This window comes from Hemiscyllium ocellatum, chromosome 25 (genome assembly GCF_020745735.1).
Source record: "Hemiscyllium ocellatum isolate sHemOce1 chromosome 25, sHemOce1.pat.X.cur, whole genome shotgun sequence".
NCBI classification, from domain to species: domain Eukaryota; kingdom Metazoa; phylum Chordata; class Chondrichthyes; order Orectolobiformes; family Hemiscylliidae; genus Hemiscyllium; species Hemiscyllium ocellatum.
In genome coordinates this window covers 57,591,322-57,608,647 of record NC_083425.1, presented here as the reverse complement: position 1 = coordinate 57,608,647, position 17,326 = coordinate 57,591,322, and the positions used below count along the sequence as shown (strand labels likewise).

The 17,326-nt window shown below is 41.8% G+C and overlaps 1 protein-coding gene and 1 pseudogene across 1 annotated transcript in view; one reads left to right on the top strand and one right to left on the bottom strand.

Annotated features, from left to right (window-relative positions):
• xylt2 (xylosyltransferase II) overlaps positions 1–17,326 on the top strand; it is a 191,530-nt gene that overhangs the window by 85,477 nt on the left and 88,727 nt on the right. The window contains exon 5 of the mRNA XM_060844395.1: positions 9,083–9,163. Within this exon, the coding sequence (XP_060700378.1) occupies positions 9,083–9,163 (81 nt within the window). The remainder of the gene's footprint in view (positions 1–9,082; positions 9,164–17,326) is intronic.
• On the bottom strand, positions 5,719–5,827 carry LOC132828058 (5S ribosomal RNA; annotated as a pseudogene).

Sequence of the window (17,326 nt, the reverse complement as noted above, 5' to 3'; positions counted from 1 at the left end):
TTCTATGTTCATCATATTTACCTGCAAGATGTCTTGCAGTGAAATAAATGCAGTTTAATTCTTCAGAGTTACTTCATTCTGTGACTTGCCTTTGTCTGTCTTTTCTAATTAAATTGCTCTTTTCTGATTTAAACCTATCCTCTTCATTCAATTTTCACTGTTACTTAGGAAGCCCCCATTCACCCCTCTCTAAAAGTTTAAAAGGTCTTGAAATAGAACTAACAAATCTCCCCACCAGAATAATTGGTCTCTTTCCAGATTAGCTGAAGTCTATCCTTTGACCAGGTGTCTTCTGTCCCAGAAAAGATCCCAATAATCCAAGAAACCGAATCCCTGCATATTGCATCACCTCTTCGGCCATTGATTTACCTGTGCTTTTTTATTCCTTGCCTCATTAGAATTTGGCACCAGAAGTAAACGAGAGATTATTACTTTTGTGTACTGTTTTTTAACCTTCTACCTAACCTCTTATATTCAATCTGCAAAACCTTAACCGTATCCCTGAATATGTAATTCCCGCAAAACAACAACTTCGGGCTTCCCCATCTCCCCTTTGACAATATGCTTCAATGTTTTGAGATGTTCTTAACCCTTAATCCTGTCGGTGCCTCTGACAGAAGAGTTCCCTATAACAATTACTCTTTTAAATCTTGACAAATCCCTTTTAACATAAGATTCATTCTTTATATCGAACTTTATTTTTATAAGACAAATCCCTCATCTCTGGAATCAATTTACTGAACCTCCTCTGAACTACCTCTAATAAAATGACATTTCTCCCCAAGTAAGGGCACCAAAATTATACGTAATACTACAGCCGTAGTGTCATGAGTGTTTTGTGCAGTTGCAACAACACTTTCCCACTTTTGTGCTCTATTCCTTTATTTGGTGTTAAATGCTAAAATTTCATTTGCCATCCTTGTTACCTCCAGTATGTGCATGTTAGTTTTCTGTAATTCATGTATGAGGACTCCTAAATCCTTCTGCACTGAAGCACTCTGAAGTTTATCTCAATTTCGATAATTAATTTGTCTATTCCTCCAAACAGAATGGATGACCTCATTCTTATCCATGTTAAACTTATTTCACCAAATTTTGGTATTCATCTAACCTATCCATATCCATATCCATTTATAGATTTATTATTTCGTTTTTGCAGCTGACATTCCCACCTATTTTAGTGTCTTCCATTTGGCTAGAGTACATTTATGTACATCTTTCCTGATGAATGGCTTATGCCCGAAACGTCGAATTTCCTGTTCCTTGGATGCTGCCTGACCTGCTGCGCTTTAACCAGCTACACATTTTCAGTAGAGTACATCTATCCCTGCATCCAAGTCATTAATATATGTTATAAATAGTCGGAGTCTGTGGCCCAAACCCGATATCTTGCCAATCAGAAAAAGACCCAGTTATCCCGAAGCTCTGATTTCTGTTGATTTGCCAATATTCTATCCAAGCTAATAAATTACCCTGAACCCCATTACCTTTTGTTAACCTTTTTTTTGCAGGAACTTATTAAACGCTTAGTGGAAGTGCAGGCATACTATATCTACATGCTCCCCATCATCTACCTTGCTTGCTACACAGAAAATTTGTTAAACATTATTTACCCTCCATAAAACCAATGCTGGCTCTGATGGATTGAGTTTTGACTTTTGAAATGTTGTGTTATTAGTTCCTTAAAAATGAATTCTAACAATTTCCCACCACGCACGCTAAATTAACTGATCTCTAGTTTCCTAATTTCCACATCTCCCTTTTTAGAATAAGGGGTAATACAAAAATGTAATAATTATATTAGCATTTTTCCAATCAGCTGGAGCCTTTCCCACATCAAGGGAATTTTGGAATATTGTAACCAGTGGATTCAATATCTTTACTGCCTGTTCTTTTAAGACCCATCAAGCCCTGGGGACTTGTCTGCCTTCAATCCCAGTAGATTTACCGTAATGATTGTCTTAAACTCCTCCCTTTTCTATAATCTCTTCATTACCTGTTACTATTGAGTAGATAGTAGAGTCGTGGACTACAGAAACAGACCTTTCAGTCCAACCAATCTATGCCAACCATGATCCCAAACTAAGTTAGTCCCGTCTGCCTATGCTTGGACCATATCTCTTCAAACATTTCTTATTCATTTATTTATCTAAATATCTTTAAAAACGTTACAACTGTACCTACATCCACCATTTTCTCTAGAAGTTCACACACAAACCACTCTGTGTGCAAATAAATTGCCTATCATGTCTTTTTACACCTTTCTCTTCTCACCTTAAAAATATGCCCCCAATCTTGAAATTCCCCACCCTAGGGAAAAGGCACATACCATTCAACTTACCTGTACCTCTCATGATTTTATAAACCTCCACATGGTCACTTCTCAACCTCCTGTGCTCCAGTGGAAAAAATCCCTGCCTATGCAGTCTCTCCTTTTAATTCAAACCCTCCATTCCTGATAACATCCTGGTGAATCTCTTCTGAAGCCTCTCCAACTTAATAACATTAATGTGGCACAATCTGCTGTGAAAACTGGAGCAAAATATTGATCTAGTGAAAGTCTCTCATATCGTGTATCAATCTAGTGAGCATTTTCTAGGCGGTCTTCACTGCCATTTTGCCTTTGCTCAAATAAGGGGACCAAAACTGCTCTCAGTATTATAGTTGTGGTCTAACTAATACCTGGTTTAGTTTTAGCAAAATGAACCATTTTATACTCCATTCACTTTGAAGTAAAAGCCAATAGACCATGCCTTTCCTCTTACCCGATGAATGTGGATGATTGTTTTTAATGATTCTGCCTTCCTACCTGCTTTCCACTGATTCCACTGCTACTCGTTCCACTTTATCTACCTTATTTGTTGACTCCTCAAAGAGTTGTGGTAAATATGTCTGATTTCCCTTTCATGAAGCCATGCTGTCTCTACTTCATTGTGTTATGTTTTTCTAAATGTTTTGCTCTTACATACTTAGACTATAACATTTTCCCAGTGGCAGCTGTTAAGTTAATTGGCCTATCATCTATATTTTGTTTCCCTTTTTGAACAAGGGAGTTTGTCAAGACCATTTTTTTCCCCTTGTACTTCTGATTACTTACTAAATTGGGAAAAAAACTTGTTGAATACCAAGTTGCTTGACACTCATTGTAAATGCTAAGTTGTTTTTGTCAACCCAGGTTTAGAAGACTGGTAAATTGGGGAAATTGGAGAACTTCTAAACATTTTAAACTTTTGTTATGGCTCTGGGAATGGTGGGAATTGATTTCCTGTATGCTAACCCTGTATGGGGTGTGGGGGGGCGTTGGTCCACGTTTGATTTCAGGCACAGGGATTGAGGATTTGGGATGTGGTGTTTGTAATTAGCGCAAGTGAAAGAAAACTACAGGTTCTGTACTGCATTTAAGACATGACACTGGAAATGGTAAAGGGTTTCCATCATGTGGCAACTTTATCCCTGGCAGTTAAAACTCAGGCTGATTGACTTTGCAAAGAAAGTGAAGGTAGCATTGCCTGACAGAGCTAAGGAAGACAGAAGCAATTGAGGTACCAGCATAGCTGCTTAGAGGAAGTACAGGAGCAATCAAGAATTTGGGTCGTGAAGTCAAGTGATATTCAGTTCTGGTCAGAGCAACTTGAGCATGAGGAGAAAATGAAGAAACTCAAATGGTATAAGAAGACAAGGAAAAAGCAGAAAAAAAGTGAGGAAATAGGATTGACAAGAATGGAAATGAGAAAATTAGAATTAAAACCTGCAAGAAAGAAATGAAGCAAAGAGAATATAAATATTAGCTTGAAAAGATGCACTTGAAATAGGAGCTGATGCAGATTGCAGTGGAGAGAATTTGAGTCATAATTTCAAGTCCAGTAAGAAAATGTTTAAGTTTGCACAAGCTATACCAAATTTGAGGAAATGGATGTGGAGGCATTCCTCATGTCATTTGAAAAATAACCAGAAATTAATTAGGAAATGAAGACTGGACAATATCTGTGCAGAGTAAGTTCACAAAAAAGCACAGGAAATTTATACTTCACTGTCAGAGAGCTTTGTTGGGATTGTGGCACAGTAAAGAAAACTACATTGGCTGCGTACGAGTTCGAGCCTGAGGCTGAAAGGCCAAGATTCTAGTATTTAAGGAAGAAGCCTCAGCAAATCCGTACTGAATTTGTAAGCTTAAGCAAAGTAATTTTGACAGATTGAAATGACCATTAGAAGCTGAAAACAGTCATGAAGCTCTTGATTATTCTCCTTGAAGAATTTAAAATCTCACTGCCTTTCACAATAAGAATCCATGTTGAGGAGCAAAGCATTGCAAAACTGTGAGACGAGCAATCATAATAGCTGACGATAATGAGCTGAATCATTAAAAAGGAAAGTTTTTTTTCCCCATTATCCCAATAAGTTTGCAATGAATAGAAAGTGGAAGAGTGAAAGAAAGCCAAGTAGCCAAGGTAAGACATGGTGTTACAGCATGGTGGTGAACTCACCTGCTAATTAAACCAAACACACGGAAAAGATCACCTCACCTTGCATCTGTTAAAGTATGAATGACAGAGAACTACCTAAATTCCACTACTTAAAGAAAAAAATTGCAATTTTATTTCTTCACTCCAATGCAACAATTATTTACAACTCTAAGCCTCCTTTGTGTTAGTGATTTATCCACCTCCCATTCTATAATAATATACTGATCCAATAAAGCCCCTATTAAATTTACAGCGAATCAGTTTTAAAAGCCAGATGGCAGCTGTTGTCTTTGAGTGTCAATTCTCCTCTGTTTGTAAATGTCCCTGGGTTGTCTTTGGTCTTCTGCTGCACAGATATTTTTTATGCAAAAGACGCCATTTCGACAGTGTTTTGAATAGCAGTCTGTCGATTGTAGAAGGTGCTCTTTCTCTGGCTAACTGTCCAAATTGCCTGCTTTTTATACCCCAAAACATCAGATCGTCTCATTGGTTCGATATTGCCAAAACAGTAAAATTCGAACTCGATTGAACTTTAGTGTCTTGGGGCTTAATTTATACTGGTTAAATTTGAGCTGCTGTGAAAACAAGGAGAGATATCTAGGTTATCACAATACGTTACATGTTTCAATTTTCCAGCACCCTCTGTTACTGCTACCAGTCACATGACAGGTGAAGCATTCACTCTCTTAAAGGTGCAGTACCACGCCTTCAACTTCGTAACAATGGATAGTTGGGAATGTATCAATGTCTCCCCCTCAGGTCTGAAGGCCTGAGGGTAGAGGTCAGAATTGAAAGCCGATGTGTTTCCATTGTAGCAAGTGGGGCTCATTCATTCAAAATGCTGGCAGTTGCTAGGGAAGCCATTGGATTTATTTGAGATTGTGGAGTCCAAAACTAAACTAAACCCATCACATTTAATTATAACTAAAGGAGTTAAAAATTCTGTGTATAGAAGTAGTGCATAGCGTAAGTCAGAGATTAGATTAGATTAGATTAGATTAGACTTACAGTGTGGAAACAGGCCCTTCGGCCCAACAAGTCCACACCGACCCGCCGAAGCGCAACCTACCCATACCCCTACATTTACCCCTTACCTAACACTACGGGCAATTTAGCATGGCCAATTCACCTGACCTGCATATCTTTGGACTGTGGGAGGAAACCCATGCAGAACGTGCAAACTCCACACAGTCAGTCGCCTGAGTCGGAAATTGAACCCGGGTCTCAGGCGCTGTGAGGCACCGTGCCACCCAAAAGCCTACTGCACCTGGTATTCCCAGGCGGTCTCCCATCCAAGTACTAACCAGGCCTGAGTCTGCTTAGCCGACGAGATCGGGCGTTTTCAGACTAGTATGGCCGTAGTAGACTAGTATGGCCGTATGTAAGGTTGTTATCTGAAGGAACTAATCCTTTCTCTTCAAATGAAGCATCCAAGCCTATAATTATTCTCAGGGATAAAAGCAAATTACTGCAGATGCTGGAATCTGAAACCAAAAGAGAAAATGCTGGAAAATCTCAGCAGGTCTGGCAACATCTGTAAGGAGAGCAAAGAGCTGATGTTTCGAGTCTAACTGACCCTTTGTCAAAGCTTTGACAAAGGGTCAGTTAGACTCGAAACGTCAGCTCTTTTCTCTCCTCTCCTTACAGATGCTGCCAGACCTGCTGAGATTATTCTCGGGGATATTAGTGCTCCTCAAACTCTCTTGCTGGGAGTTAAATGAAAACTGAAATGTTGGCAAATGGGTTGGGTGGAGAGCATAGCCAAAGTCAAAGTCAAAGTCTTATCGGAGTGTGACTTGTTGTCTGGACTAGTGGTGGTTGAGGTAGTGAAGAAATTACCCGTGTATGGAGTTGATTTGCCTCAAGGGGGTGATTTAGCGAGAGTGAGAGTTATTGCTTTGTCTTTAATCTCAAAAAACCTAGATGAGACAAAAGAGATGAAATGCAACTCTCTGCCATCTATTAGTTAGCCAATCTTCTATCCATGCCAGTATACTATCTTCAATACCATGGGCTCTTATTCAGTAGCCGAATGTATTGTAGCTTATCAAACATTTTCTGAAAATCCAAATGTATTACCTCCACTGCTTCCCTTTTATCTTGCTTCTTACCATCTCAGAGAATTCTATAGATTTGTCAGATATAATTTCCACTTCATGTTGGTATGCTGATTCTACTTTGATCTTTCTGCTCTGCTATAACATCCTTTATAATAGATGCTAACATTTTCCCAATGATAGTTTTAAGTTCTGGCCAATTGTTACTACTTCTGCTCTACTGAGGGATTGGTATGAGATTATTGTTATAGAATGGGCGGCACGGTGGCACAGTGGTTAGCACTGCTGCCTCACAGCGCCTGTAGACCCGGGTTCAATTCCCGACTCAGGCGACTGACTGTGTGGAGTTTGCACGTTCTCCCCGTGTCTGCGTGGGTTTCCTCCGGGTGCTCCGGTTTCCTCCCACAGTCACAAAGACGTGCGGGTCAGGTGAATTGGCTAAGCTAAATTGCCCGTAGTGTTAGGTAAGGGGTAAATGTAGGGGTATGGGTGGGTTGCGCTTCAGCGGGTCGGTGTGGACTTGTTGGGCCGAAGGGCCTGTTTCCACGCTGTAAGTCTAATCTAATGATAAATGCATAGAAGTTAGGAGCAGGAGTTAGACAGATAGTCCTTGGAGCCGCCTCCTGGCTGATTTGATTGTATCCTCAAGTCTGTATTTTTGCCTGACCTGACCCTGTTTCACCCCTTTGCTTGAAAAGAATCTGTATACCCGTGAGTTAAAATATTTAAGGGCACTGCTAATATTGGCTTTCCAGGAAGAGGAAAGATGGAGAACACAGGGGCTAACACCTTCAACATGTTGTCTAGCTATCACCATTGTTAACAGCTAACCCGAGAATGCAACTTTTTAAAAAAATGGGTTTTGTGATTTACAATGAAAGAAGTGAAACTATCACTGTATTCTAACAGATGAAAGGCTTAACAGACATTCAATTTTTCAATGTATAATTTCAGTTACACCACACTGCAAATTTTTGCTATAAATTCTGTGTTATGATCGAGCCCTCCACAATCACCTGATGAAGGAACGTCGCTCCGAAAGCTAGTGTGCTTCCAATTAAACCTGTTGGACTATAACCTGGTGTTGTGTGATTTTTAACTCTCTACAGCTAGCCAGTGAAAGGTCCCTCAGGATCTTCTAGGTTTCAAACAAGTTACCTCTTACTCCTCTAAACTACAAACCTATCCTGTTCAATCTTTCCTCATAAGACAGCCCTCACCATTCCAAGGATTGGTTGAGTGGGTTCATAGAACCTTAGAATCCCAGTCACAGTGTGGAAGCAGGCCACTTGGCCCATCGAGTCCACATCAACCCTCCAAAAAGCATCCCACCGAAACCACTCTTCCCTATCCTGTAGCCCTTCATTTTCCATGGCTAATCCACCTAGCCAGTATATCCCTGGACATTATGAATAATTTAGCATGGCCAGTCCACCTAACCTAATCTTTGGACTGTGGGAGGAAACCAGGGCACCCAGAGACATGAAGAGAATGTGCAAACTCCACCCAGACAGTTGCCTGAGGGTGAAATTGAACCAGGACCCCTAGCTCTATGAGGCAGCAGTGCCTAACCACTGTGTTGTCCAGCGCTCCTGGGGTTCAGTTCTTCTAAAATCCTTTTCTCAGTATTTTACATTGTCCTGTATTTGGTTTCTTCAGTATAGTTAGAAAAGTTACTGGATTTTGTGAAGTCCTAGGGAAATAATCAGGCCAATTTAAAATAGGTTCTGTCCAAATGTGTTAATTCATTGTTACGTTAATGATTCAGTTAAGATGATTGGTGTTAAAAATCATATACCTGAAAAGTGCACTTCTAGTATTGGCGCTGAATTTAATTATTGGGACAGAATAGAGGGAGGTTTACTTTGATATCTAACTGTGATGGCGTTAGTGTATTTCTCCATATTTGACCCTGTGGTGTATCTGTCCTATGAGTGTTTCATGGGGACTGTCTAGAGGTAACTTTACTCTGTACCTAACTTGATGGTGTATTTACCCTGGGAATGTTTGATGGGGACTGTTTAGAGGGTACTTTAATCTGTATTCCACCCAACTGGGAGAGATTGATGGTAACCAAGTTGTAAAAAGATCATTCCCTGAACTTTCCTTTCAAAGCAAAATACTAATGAAGCTGGAAATTTGAAAAAGGTCACAATCCTTTTGTGGGCGGCACGGTGGCACATGGTTAGCATGCTGCCCTCACAGCGCCAGAGACCCGAGTTCAATTCCCGCCTCAGGTGACTGTCTGCATGGGTTTCCTCTGGGTGCTCCGGTTTCCTCCCACAGTCCAAAAATGTGCAGGTTAGGTGAAAAGACCATGCTAAATTGCCCGTAGTGTTAGGTGCAGGGGTAAATATAGGGGAATGGGTCTGGATGGATTACGCTTCAGCGGGTCGGAGTGGACTTGTTGGGCCGAAGGGCCTGTTTCCACACTATGTAATCCAGCAGATTAAATAGTAACTAGATCCTGCATTTTGACTAGTATTAATAGTGGAGTTTAGATGTAAAAGATTATAACTCTTTTCTTATATTGCTGACTGTTTTAACTCTTCTATTTCACAGGACAAATGATGAGCTGGTGGGATTCCTGTCCAGGTATAGAGAGAAAAATTTTCTGAAATCGCATGGCCGGGATAATGCCAGGTACGAGCCAAAACTGGCTGAACCACTGCAGGTTATGGCAAATCTTGGGGCTGTGTTGAGTGAACTGGTTTCAATCAATCAATCAGGCAAAAGTGGGTACTGCAAATGCTGGTATTAGAGATTAGATCAAGATTAGAGTAATGCTGGAAAAGTACAGCATCCAAGAAGCAGGAAAATCGACATTTCGGGAAAAAGCCCTTCATCAGGACTGAGGCTGGGTACCTCGGGGGTAGGGAGATAAATGGGAGAGGTGTGGGGCTGGGGGGAAGGAAGCTGAGAGTGCAAAAGGTGGATGGTTGTGGGGTAAAGGTGATAGGTCAGAGAGGAGGGTGGAATCAGGAATGCAATGGGAGGATTTCAGCTGGGCCAGCAATATCGGTCTTGCACTGTCAAGGTTAAACCAAATGAAAGTCTAAGGCCCTGAGTACGAACTGTGATTGCTGTGGTGCTTAGGAAGACTAAACTGTGTGCATGAAGTCCAAGTTGTTGCCACGCATAGAAGTTATCAGTAGATCTCAAAACCAATTCATTGCGGAGCAATATTATCTGAACAAGTTTAGTGCTGAAACAAAAACAGAAATTACGGGAGAAACCCAGAAAATCTGGCAGTCTCTGTGGCGAGAAAGCAGAGTTAACATTTCGAGATCAGTGATTCTTCTGCAGAATCATTTGCTGAGCCGTCCTGCTGGTTAAATTGGAAGGCAAACTAAAATTAAAGTTACACTGAACTTTGAGTGCTGCTTTTAGCTCTGGTTACTGCACTATAGTCCACGAAGTGACACAGGGAGGGTCTTGAAACTAACTTATAGTATGAGACACTTTATGGTGGAGTATAAGTTAGTCAAGTGGAAAGGGGATGACCTGAGGAATGCATTGCAATATAGTAAAGGTGAGAAGCTGAAATCAGTAATGATCAAATTTTAGCCTGATGTCAGAGAGATCAGCAATTCCAGTGGGTTATGGATTGGACATTGAGAGCATTTCGAGGCCTCCTGGATCTAGTAATGGGTGAACAAAAGTGGATTTTCCTCACCTATGTTTAATTTGTGACTGCATGTAAGGCCAAAGTGTGAGTGAAATTTAGCAACTTTAAGATCTGTTCTGCATAATATGAAATGGAAAAATTAGTTAATGTTGCATATCAAAAATGAGTGTGTTTATGGAAGCAAAAACTAGGATAATGTAGTCTGGAATTTCTTGATTTGGGATTTCCTGATCAGCATACCAGTTAATTTTACTTATTTAGCCACTGGGTTACAATGGTGGGCACACTGTTACTGGTTTCAACATACCTAGGTTAGCAAGAGGGTGAATCAATAAGGATACCAATTTAATTTGTGGGTACATTGCAGGATATGAGCATTGTGAAGAAATTTTGGGCCACTAAATAATCTGCAGCACCTATCTTGAATGGTGAATTTGGGGAAGCTTGCTGGTATTTGTACATAGCAGCATGTGAAATTAAACTCACTATATTTGGCATGGCTGATTTCTTGTAAAGATCCAACTGGTTTAGTAAGTTCTTTCGGAGAGGAAGACTCCTGTCAATACCTAATGTGTTTCTCCAATCCCACTGTATGGCCCACATCTTCCACTCTCTGATTAATCAAAGACTGGATCTACCCCCAGTCATATACATTGGGAAAACTAGGAAATGCACTGATAATGTGGTTTTGCCCAGGAAACCTACCCTTCAAATGGAGAATTCCCCAGCTTGTAAGGACGTTCCACGAATGTCTCCAACTCAGACTGAAGTAACTTCATAGAGGCCAGTATCCTGTTACCAAAACATACTTTATTTATACGTAAAGAGTCTTTGACAATGACCCAGCTTCTTCAGAGCCAACTCTGAGTGAACAGAGTTCTGACATTCCTGTTTATATCTGTCAGCCAGAGCTCCCTGATTGGACCAGATTAACAGCCCCCATCAGAGAACTCACATTCTTTGAGGTCCACTTGGCTGACCTTGTTATAATTACTACACTGACCACCCCTAAACCACTTCTGACTCCTCATGATATGATTGAAATATCCTACCTACCCTGCCAACATATTAGCTAGCGTTTTCCCCACTTGCCATCTGTTTTCCTCACTGTCTCACACATTTATTAGCACATGTAGGAATGTGGGGGCATGACCATTCAGCTGCTTAAATTTGATCTGTCATTCTTTATCATAGAATTCCTGCAGTGTGGAAGCAGGCCATTCGGCTGACACTGACCCACCAAAGAGCATCCCCCTCAGACCCTATCCTTATAAACTTGCATTTCCTGCACATCCCTGGACACTATTTAGCATGGCGAGTCCACCTAACCTGCACATCTTTGGACCATGACAGGAAACTGGAGGACCTGGAGGCAACTCCTGCAGACATGGGGGAATGTGCACACAGGCAGTCGCCCAAGACTGGAATTGAACCTTGCCCTGGTGCTGTGAGACAGCAGTGCTAACCACTGAACATCCACCACAACGTCATTTTTCTGCACCATCTCCATATTTCTTGAGCTCATTAATGACAATTAGTCTATTATCTTGAACACACTCACCTTACACAGTCCTATGGGTTAGGAAATTGCAGAATTCACAACCTTCTGAGTGGAGACATTCTTCCTCTCTTTGTCTAGAACAGCTTTCCTCTCTGAGATTATGTCCCCAGCATGTGGATCCTTTCTGCACTTCCGTATTCAAGCCCTTTAAGGATTTTTATAAGTTGTAATGAAATCAGCTCTCATTCTTCTCCATTCAACAGAATAAAGGCGTAAACTGCTGAATCTCTCCTTTTAATGTAATCCCATCATGTCCCGTAATGAAAACCTGTTTCAGTGCCTGAAGGTTTTCAGTATTTAGTGAACGAAGACTTACTAGTAAATGGCAACTATTGCTGTCAAAATGGGGCTTGCTCCGTATAGCAAGCAGCACGGTGGCACAGTGGTTAGCACTGCTGCCTCACAGCGTCAGGGACCCGGGTTCAATTCCCGCCTCAGGCGACTGACTGTTTGCACGTTCTCCACGTGTCTGCGTGGGTTTCCTCCGGGTGCTCCGGTTTCCTCCCACAGTCCAAAGATGTGCGGGTAAGGTGAATTGGCCATGTTAAATTGGTAAGGGGTAAATGCAGGGGTATGGGTGGGTTGCGCTTTGGCTGGTCGGTGTGGGCTTGTTGGATTACTTACACTGTTGTTGTGCCAAACATGACCCCAAATGAGACTAATCTCTTGTGCCTATGCATGGTCCATGTCCTTCCATTCCTTGCATACTCATGTGCTTACCTAAAAGACCCGTAAGTGTCCTTAATGAATCTGCATCACCACTACCCCTGCAAGTGCTTTCCAGAATCCTACAACACTCTGTGTAAAAAGAAAACTTGCCCCCTCACGGGGCAAGTTAAATAAATTAAACTGCAGTTATTTCAATGCAAGGGGCCTAACAGGGAAGGCAGATGAACTCAGGACATGGGACTGGGATATCATAGGAATTACGGAAACATGGCTCAGGGATGGGCAGGACTGCCAGCTGAATGTTCCAGGATACAAATGCTACAAGAAGGATAGAAAGGGAAGCAAAAGAGGAGGGGGAGTGGCATTTTTGATACGGGATAGCATTACAGCTGTGCTAACGTAGGATATTCCCGGAAATACATCCAGGGAAGTTATTTGGGTGGAACTGAGAAATAAGAAAAGGATGATCACCTTATTGGGATTATATTATAGACCCCCCAGTAGTCAGAGGGAAATTGAGAAACAAACTTGTAAGGAGATCTCAGCTATCTGTAAGAATAATAGGGTGGTTATGGTAGGGGATTTTAACTTTCCAAACATCAACTGGGACTGCCATAGTGTTAAAGGTTTAGATGGAGAGGAATTTCTTAAGTGTGATCAAGACAATTTTCTGATTCAGTATGTGGATGTACCCCTAGAGAAGGTGCAAGGCTTGACCTACTCTTGGGAAATAAAGCAGGGCAGGTGACTGAGGTGTCAGTGGGGGAGCACTTTGGGGCCAGCGACCATAATTCTATTTGTTTTAAAATAGTGATGGAAAAGCATAGACCAGATCTAAAAGTTGAAGTTCTAAATTGGAGAAAGGCCAATTTTGATGGTATTAGGCAACTTTTGAAAGCTGATTGGAGGCAGATGTTCGCAGGTAAAGGGACGGCTGGAAAATGGGAAATGAGAAAACAAGAATCCAGAGAAAGTATATTCCTGTCAGGGTGAAAGGGAAGGCTGATAGGTATAGGGAATGCTGGATGACTAAAGAAATTGAGGGTTTGGTTCAGAAAAAGAAGAAAGCATATGTCAGGTGTAGACAGGATAGATCGAGTGAATCCTTAGAAGAGTATAAAGAAAGTAGGAGTATACTTAAGAGGGAAATCAGGAGGGCAAAACGGGGACATGAGATAGCTTTGGCAAATAGAATTAAGGAGAATCCAAAGGGTTTTTACAAATGTATTAAGGACAAAAGGGTAACTAGGGAGAGAATAGGGCCCCTCAAAGATCAGCAAGGTGGCCTTTGTGTGGAGCCACAGTAAATGGGGGAGATACTAAATGAATATTTTGCATCAGTATTTACTGTGGAAAAGGATATGGAAGATATAGACTGTAGGGAAATAGATGGTGACACCTTGCAAAATGTCCAGATTACAGAGGAGGAAGTTCTGGATGTCTTGAAATGATTAAAGGTGGCTAAATCCCCAGGACCTGGTCAGGTGTACCCGAGAACTCTGTGGGAAGCTAGAAAAGTGATTGCTGGGCCTCTTGCTGAGATATTTGTATCATCGATAGTCACAGGTGAGGTGCCGGAAGACTGGAGGTTGGCAAACGTGGTGTCACTGTTTAAGAAGGGTGGTAAGGGCAAGCCAGGGAACTATAGACCAGTGAGCCTGACCTCGGTGGTTGGAGGGAATCCTGAGGGACAGGATGCACATGTATTTGGAAAGGCAAAGACTGATTCGGGATAATCAACATGGCTTTGTGCGTGGAAAATCATGTCTCACAAACATGATTGAGTTTTTTGAAGAAGTAACAAAGAAGATTGATGAGGGCAGAGCAGTAGATGTGATCTATATGTACTTCAGTAAAGCGTTTGACAAGGTTCCCCATGGGAGACTGATTAGCAAGGTTAGATCTCATGGAATACATAGAGAACTAACCATTTGGATACAGAACAGGCTCAAAGGTAGAAGACAGAGGGTGGTGGTGGAGGGTTGTTTTTCAGACTGGAGGCCTGTGACCAGTGGAGTGCCACAAGGATTGGTGTTGGGCCCTCTACTTTTTGTCGTTTACATAAATGATTTGGATGCGAGCATAAGAGGTACAGTTAGCAAGTTTGCAGATGACACCAAAATTAGAGGTGTAGTGGACAGCAAAGAGCGTTACCTCAGATTACAACAGGATCTTGACCAGATGGGTCAATGGGCTGAGAAGTGACAGATGGAGTTTAATTCAGATAAATGCGAGGTGCTGCATCTTGGGAAAGCAAATCTTAGCAGGACTTGTACACTTAATGGTAAGGTCCTAGGGAATGTTGCTGAACAAAGAGACCTTGGAGTACAGGTTCATAGCTCCTTGAAAGTAGAATTGCAGGTAGATAGGATAGTGAAGAAGGCGTTTGGTATGCTTTCCTTTATTGGTCAGAGTATTGGGTACAGGAGTTGGGAAGTAATGTTGCGGCTGTACAGGACATTGGTTAGGCCACTGTTGGAATATTGTGTGCAGTTCTGGTCTCCTTCCTATTGGAAAGATATTGTGAAACTTGAAAGGATTCAGAAAAGATTTACAAGGATGTTGCCAGGGTTGGAGGATCTGAGCTACAGGAAGAGGCTGAACAGGCTGGGGCTGTTTTCCCTGGAGCGTCAGAGTTACTGGATCCGGTCAGCTTCTTAGTTAAGTTGCTGTATCGGTTTGGTTAAGTTTTTCAATAGTAAAGTTATTCTAAGTTGTGATTTGTTTGTGTTCCAACTGTAGTGTTTAAGTAAAGTTGGTTTTGCTTAAAACAGAGTGGTTTGACCAGCTGCATCACAACTGCCTTTAAATAAGAAAAGGTTAGGGTCTAGGTTACCTTGGTAAAATATTTCTAGGGGTCGGGCCTGGTCTATAACAATATACTTTTTTCCTTTTGACTAAATTCAGAACCTCTGTCATTATCCAAGGGTTCATGACCTTGCTATCCTCGCCCTTCCTCCTTCCTGGAACTTGCCATTCTTGAACTCTCATCAGCAGGTCTTTAAACAATTCCCACATGACAAATGTGGACTTGCCTGATAACAGCTCCTCCCAGTTAAGATTCTCTAGCTCCTGTCTAATACTGATGTAATTTGCTCTCCCCCATTTTATTGCATTCCCACAATTTCTACCTATGTTGTTTGCACTCATGTGCACAACAGCCTGTAGCTGCTCACCATCCCCCTTAAGATTTTCAAGCCACTGCTCAGAGACGTCCTTGATCCTGGCGCCAGGAGGCAACATACCATCCTGGAATCTTCAGTGCGGCACAGAAACACTTGTCTATGCCCCTAAGTAGTGAGTCTCTGACCATTATCACTCAGTTGGTCTTGCCTTACCCTGCTATGCAGCAGAGCCAGTTGTCATGCCACATGCCTGGCTGCTGCTGTTATACAGCCCCAACACTATCCAAAATAGTACACGTGTCAGAGAGAGGAACAGCCACAGGAGACTCCCATACTATCTGCCTGCCTGTCATGGCAATCACCCTTTGACCCGACTGAATCTATGGTGTGACCAACTACCTGTAACTCATGTCTATCACACTGTCTGTCCCCTGTATGTTCCACTTTTGTCTTATCATCTCTCCCTCAATGGTCCTGCATTACCAAGAAGGATTCCAATGGAAGACTACTCCACATTTTTGGGGACCTGCTTAAGTCATCTCAGCCAGAAATGCACTGCTCCACAATTGGGCATGAAAGCACAATCAGAGTCAAAATCTCATAGTAATTGCCATTTCTTGGAAGACTCAGCTCTATGTGTTTGAGTCTTAATACATTGAAGCAATCAGTACTTATGCATGTCCCAAGAAGAAATTATTAAAAATGTTGGTGAGGCCACTTTTGGAGTACTGTGTACCATTCACTCTGCTTTAGCAAGGGTATTATTAAATTGGAAAGGGTATAGAAGAGATTTACCAGGATATTACTGGGACTAGAGGGTTTGAGTTACAAGGAGATGCTGGATAATTTGGGACATCTTTCACTGGAGCATAGGAGGTTGAGGGGTGACCTTGTGAGATGTTAATAAAATCATGAAGGGTATAGATAAGGTGAATAGCAAAGTTCTTTTCCCTAGGGTAGGGGTGTTCAAAACCAGTGGGCATAATTTTAATGTGAGAGGAGAAAGATTTAAAAGGGACTTGGGCAACTTTTCACAGAGGTAGTTCGTGTGTGGAATGAACTGCCACAGGAAGTGGTAGATGCAGGTTCAGTTACAACATTTATAAGAAATTTGGACAGGTACATGAACAGGAAAGGTTTCAAGGGACATGGGCCAACACAAACAAACTAGTTTAGTTTGGGAAACTTTGTCAGCATAGACAAGTTGGACTGAAGGGTCTGTTTCCATGCTGTATGACTCAGACTCTAGTGAACCAAATAACCCTATGAGAGGGACATGATGAATATTGAGGTTAGAGATAGAAGTTTGGTAGCTCTGGATCAAGTTGACATAAGTAGGGAAGATGTGTTTGGTAGGCTTGAAGTTATTAAGGTGGACAAATCCCCAGGACTGGATGGGATCGATCCCAGATTGCTGAGGGAGACGAGAGAGGAAGTAGCTGGGGCCCTAACAGATATCTTTGTAGCATCCTTAAATACAGGTGAGGTGCTGGAGGATTGGAGGGTTGCTCATGTTGTCCCCATATACAAGAAGGGTGGTAGGAATATTCCGGGTAACTATAGACTAGTGAGCCTGATGTCAGTGGTGGGAAAGTTGCTGGAGAAGGGAGGGATAGGATCTATTTATATTTAGAAAAGAATGGGCTTATCAGTGATAGGCAGCACAGTTTTCTGTGGAGGAGATCGTGCCATACTAACTGAATAGAGTTCTTTGAGGAAGTGACCAAGTTGATAGATGAAAGAAGGGCTGTAGATGTCATGTACATGGACTTTAGTAAGGCATTCGATAAGGTTCCTCATGGTAGACTAAAGGAGCAAGTGAA